Consider the following 4,568-nt stretch of genomic DNA (forward strand, 5'->3'; position numbering starts at 1 on the left):
AACATGACTACAAGTTTGACTATTATAGATGACTATCAATTAACCTATACTTCTTAATTATATATTACATTTTAAATGAGCTACACAATTACAATACCTTAATCAAGAGCAGAAATATACATATAACAAACTCGACCTAAAATTTGTATCAATAAACCAAGATCCATACCAATACAAATCTCTATAGCATATCCCCCTTTCAATATAAACAAACTTTTATAAACAATATTTGGAAATATGTGCCAGAAGCAAAGGCCTGTATTTTGAGACCTGTATTTTGTATATTCACCTCTGTGGGGTAAGTTCTGGGCCTAGAAAATTAACCTAGTATCTTTTCTCCCTGCAAGACCTGCATGCCCCTGGCTTTAGAAGCAATTAGAATTTCCTTTGTTAGTTAACAATCACAGACCCTCAGTATTTCCTTATCAGCTAGGGGTGTCTCCAGACCTGAATTCCAGCATCCTACCTCTGCTCCCTGCTGCCTGTTTGCTATATAACAGCTCCTTGGGGATAATAAAATTATTAAAGTTATTGTAGTACACCCACATAGTCTGTTGAAATGGTGAAATGAAAAGACCTGAAGGTCACCCCAAGTGATGCTCATTGCTTAACATCCCTCTTTTGCTCCTTTACTTTGTGTGTGTTCCTTGATGCAATTTTCAGAGAGGTCTACAACACATGTGTTAAGTTTGCTGGATAGAGAGCAGCTGTGCCTCCTCTTCTGAGACACAGCAGAGACCCCCAGGCTCTGTTCTACTTTAAATGTTTTTGGTGGTAGTTGGAAACACTGCAGAGGGAACCCAGGGCTGTGCGTGGGTCCATGTGGACTCCCTCTCTGGACTTTCCTTCCTGTTTGTTCCTCCATAGATTTCCTCTGAAAACAGTATCCTCAGGTTAGGGTCCAAGAGCCCAATGTTAGCTCTCTGGGAACATCTTGGGGTCTCTGTGAAGGAAGTAGGGATAGTTTCTCTTTAGTTCAGAAGGCCTACCTCAAGACTGACATGGCAATCTCTCCCAAAGACAGCTCATGGCTTTTCTCCTCTGGTTATAAACCTACATTCAAAGGCCTGAGCAGTTAAGGATGGAGTTGGTGTGGGAAGGTTTGACTTTTTTTTTTTTTTTTTTTTTTTTTTTTTTTTTTGGTTTTTCAAGACAGGGTTTCTCTGTAGCTTTGGAGCCTGTCCTGGAACTAGCTCTTGTAGACCAGGCTGGTCTCGAACTCACAGAGATCCGCCTGCCTCTGCCTCCCGAGTGCTGGGATTAAAGGCGTGCGCCACCACCGCCCGGCAAGGTTTGACTTTTTAATCAGAGGCATCTTCTGCCTTTTGGAAGAACAGAAGCTCCATTCTTGGAATCCTTCAAGCCCTCACTTCTGCCCATATGAGCGGAATAGCAGTCAGGAGCAGGAGGTTCCACAAGGACCCGTCTCCTCTCCCGGGAGGACTAAGCCACAGGAGGAAAGAAGGGATCTTTTGTTCCTTACTTTTTTTTTTTTTTTTTTTTTTTTTTATGAGCAGATGTTTTAATCAAACATTGAGGGAAAACACTTTGGAAAGCATACAGAAAAAGGTAGTTAACGTTGAACTGTTTGGAAACGGAACCGCAGAGAGGCTGACCCAATGCATCGTCGGTCAACTTTTGCTTCCTAAATTCCTTGTCTGACTTCTGGTCCCAGTGCACGTGTAAATGACAGCTGCCACGAGGGGAGTGCCACCCTGCCTCAGAGGGTACGTGGGGTGTACTCGGGCAGCCGCTTGAGCTTCTCTTTCTCAGCCTCGCTCTCGTCTCGTGCTATCACCAAGGAGTGTGAATAGCCCATGGCCACCTGTTCTGAGAAGATGCCATCCAGGGTCTTCACCTCCTGAGCTGCAGTGGAAGATTTGGGCTTGTGGTCCCCATATCCCAGTTCCCCGAAGGTTGGCGACGGACCCCAACTGATGGTGCTCTCATCGGCCGCCACAATGATGCTGCTCTTCCCACACGCGAGGCTCCGGATCCGCCAGCCACAGAGGTCCTGCACTGCTTTCGGGTACATAGTAGACTCACGGGATGTATTGGTGGCCCCCCAGAAAAACAGGCCACCCACTTCACTGACGGCAAAGGAGCAAGTATAGCCAGCGTAGATCTGGGTCGCACCACGCCCTGGAAAGTCAAACAGCTTCACCAGGCGAGGCACCATCTCATCCTTCTGCTCTGCATGGCCCAGTCGGCCGTAGCCACCAAAACCCCAGGAGAAGACTCGCTTCTGTGAGTCCAGGACCAGTGTGTGGTTAGCACCACAGGCTACATCTCGAACTACCACATTTGGGACAGGCAAGATCTGCCCGTCCTTGGTCTTCTCAATGAAGATGGCCACCCGCCGGGGTACCAGCTCACAGTCATACTCTATCCGCTGTGCCCGGGCGATGAATTTCCCATCTGAGTTGTGTCCCAGCTGGCCATATTCAGGGCACCCAAAGGAATAGAGGTTGCCTTTACAGTCCATCAGCATGCTGAATTCAGCCCCGCAGGCCATCTTGGTAATTGGCTGCCCATTGTACATGATCTGAGCAGGGCTCGGGACAGCATCTGTCTGGTTCCCAAGGCCCAGTTGTCCCATCTTATTCTCTCCAAAGGCAAACACGGAGCCAGTGTCTGTCAGCGCCAGGGTGTGGTTGCGCCCACATGCGGCCAGCACGATTGCCTCGTGACTGAGTGCCTCAATGAGTCTAGGGGCTTCAACCCTCTTGGTATCACCGTGGCCCAGCTGCCCCTTTTCATTCCGACCCCAGCTCCACAGCTTCCCTTCTGTGGTGATGAGGAGGCTGTGGGCAGCACATGAACCCGAAACCACGGTCCGCACCGGACTCCCGACAGGCACCCATACCTATGGGGCCCCCACAAATTCTGACCAAGGTTGCGATACGCAGCTTGCTGCTTAGGCACTTCCTTCCGTCCAATCAAGTCCCAGTTTGTTGCCCCAAAAATCAAAAGCTGCCCTTTGCATTTAGACCCTTCGAGTTTGACGCGCTCCTTCGTGTGCTCGGGCTCAGTGATAACCGCGGCCGCGCCGCCCGCTTTGCCCGCCGCCGCCGGCCTGGCCGCGCGCTTGCCGCCGCCGGGGGCCCCGTCCAGCTCCGGGCCGTCCTCGTCGCCGCTGCTGCCACCGCCGCTGCTACTGCTGCAGCGCTCGGGCCGCTCGCGCTTCCTGCCCGCGGGGCCGCCGCGCCTCCGAGGCCCCGCGCGCGCCGTGCCATTGCCTGAACTCGGCTCCTCCCAGGCCGCCCCCTTCTTCCTGGGCATGGTCGCGGGCTGGTTGGAGTGATGAGAAAAGGGAGGGGGAGCGATTGAAAAGACGGGTCGACGGCTTCTTCTCTCCCGGGCCGGGACGAGGCTTGTTCCTTACTTTTGTTCCTCTACACTCTTCTCCCTAAAACAAGCGATGTTTCTCTTTTATTTTTTATTTTTTAAGCTCTTGTCTCCTGATCTAGAGCAGAAGTGCATCTGTGAGGTATAAGCAAGAACATAGAAGACAATGAAGGCATGTCTCACCTCCATTTTTCTTTTTTCTTTTTTTAATTTTATTTTATCTGCTCACCTCCATTTTTCGTGCAATCACAGTTATCAGTGCACAGACCATTCAAGAGGACACAACTTCCTATGCTATTTTAGCTTACATTTATACACTTAATACTAGATTGCATATATCTTTTAAAGTTTAAGACACAGAAGCAAATAGCCCCTCCATGTCAGAGCCTTTATGGAAAGGCATCATACGGGCATTACCTAATTTAATTTAGCGGCGAGTCCTTTATTGACTCACATCTGCTCTTATGGCTATTCACATTTTAATCAATGCTGTCACAAAATCACTCATGTACGATTTCTGAGAATGTGTTCACAAAGGGCAACTCTCCAGTCTCAGATTTTTCATGTCTAACACTATGCTTCATCAAAATAACTCCATTTTGAACGTGTGCTGATCTCAATACAAGCCGCACACACAGGGGCGTTCAACACTTCTGTAGAGGCATCTAATCCTGTTGTGAGAATTACACTATTGAGCTTGCTCCTTCTGTAAAGCCTCAAAAGGCTCTTACAAACACATGTATCACCTTGAATGTCCCTTGGCTTAATTACCAATAAGGTGAAAATTTTACCAAGTGTTTGTCTTGATTTTTGAGTGTGAACCTTCATTTTTTTTCCCTATAGCCCTGTTAATTATCTTGATATACAGGTTATCATGTGTAAATTATTAAGAAAAATGTAGGGACATTAATATTTGTCACTTGGAAAAGACTGTTTTAATTCGCTCTTGAGTCTTTGTTTTTGCTTTAGAGTCTTTTGTTACAGATATGTAAATTTTTATTCTATATTTTTCTCTATTGTTTGAGAAGGGCATAAACCTAAGTCATTAGCAAGCAGCCATCACTCCTCCAAGAGCGCATATACTCACTGTTTCAATAAATATTGACTTACATGTCTAAAAATTTTGATTATTGCACACTGCAAAGGAGAACATCTGATTTTGAACATTAAATATATGACTTACGTTTTTATTTTGCCTTTTTTTTCCTACATAAAGAGTG

At 47.2% G+C, this 4,568-nt stretch overlaps 1 protein-coding gene across 1 annotated transcript; it reads right to left on the bottom strand.

Moving 5' to 3' along the window:
- Positions 1 to 1,487: 1,487 nt before the first annotated feature.
- Positions 1,488 to 3,323, bottom strand: LOC121433665 (protein RCC2-like). The gene is given in 2 exon segments (XM_041632163.1): positions 1,488 to 2,841; positions 2,844 to 3,323. Coding segments are annotated over 2 exon segments (1,560 nt in total). The 5' UTR covers positions 3,283 to 3,323; the 3' UTR covers positions 1,488 to 1,720.
- Between the last annotated feature and the right edge of the window lie 1,245 nt (positions 3,324 to 4,568).

The sequence above is a fragment of the Microtus oregoni genome, unplaced genomic scaffold, assembly GCF_018167655.1.
Source record: "Microtus oregoni isolate MIOR12 unplaced genomic scaffold, Mior012 000040F_ref0000088, whole genome shotgun sequence".
NCBI classification, from domain to species: domain Eukaryota; kingdom Metazoa; phylum Chordata; class Mammalia; order Rodentia; family Cricetidae; genus Microtus; species Microtus oregoni.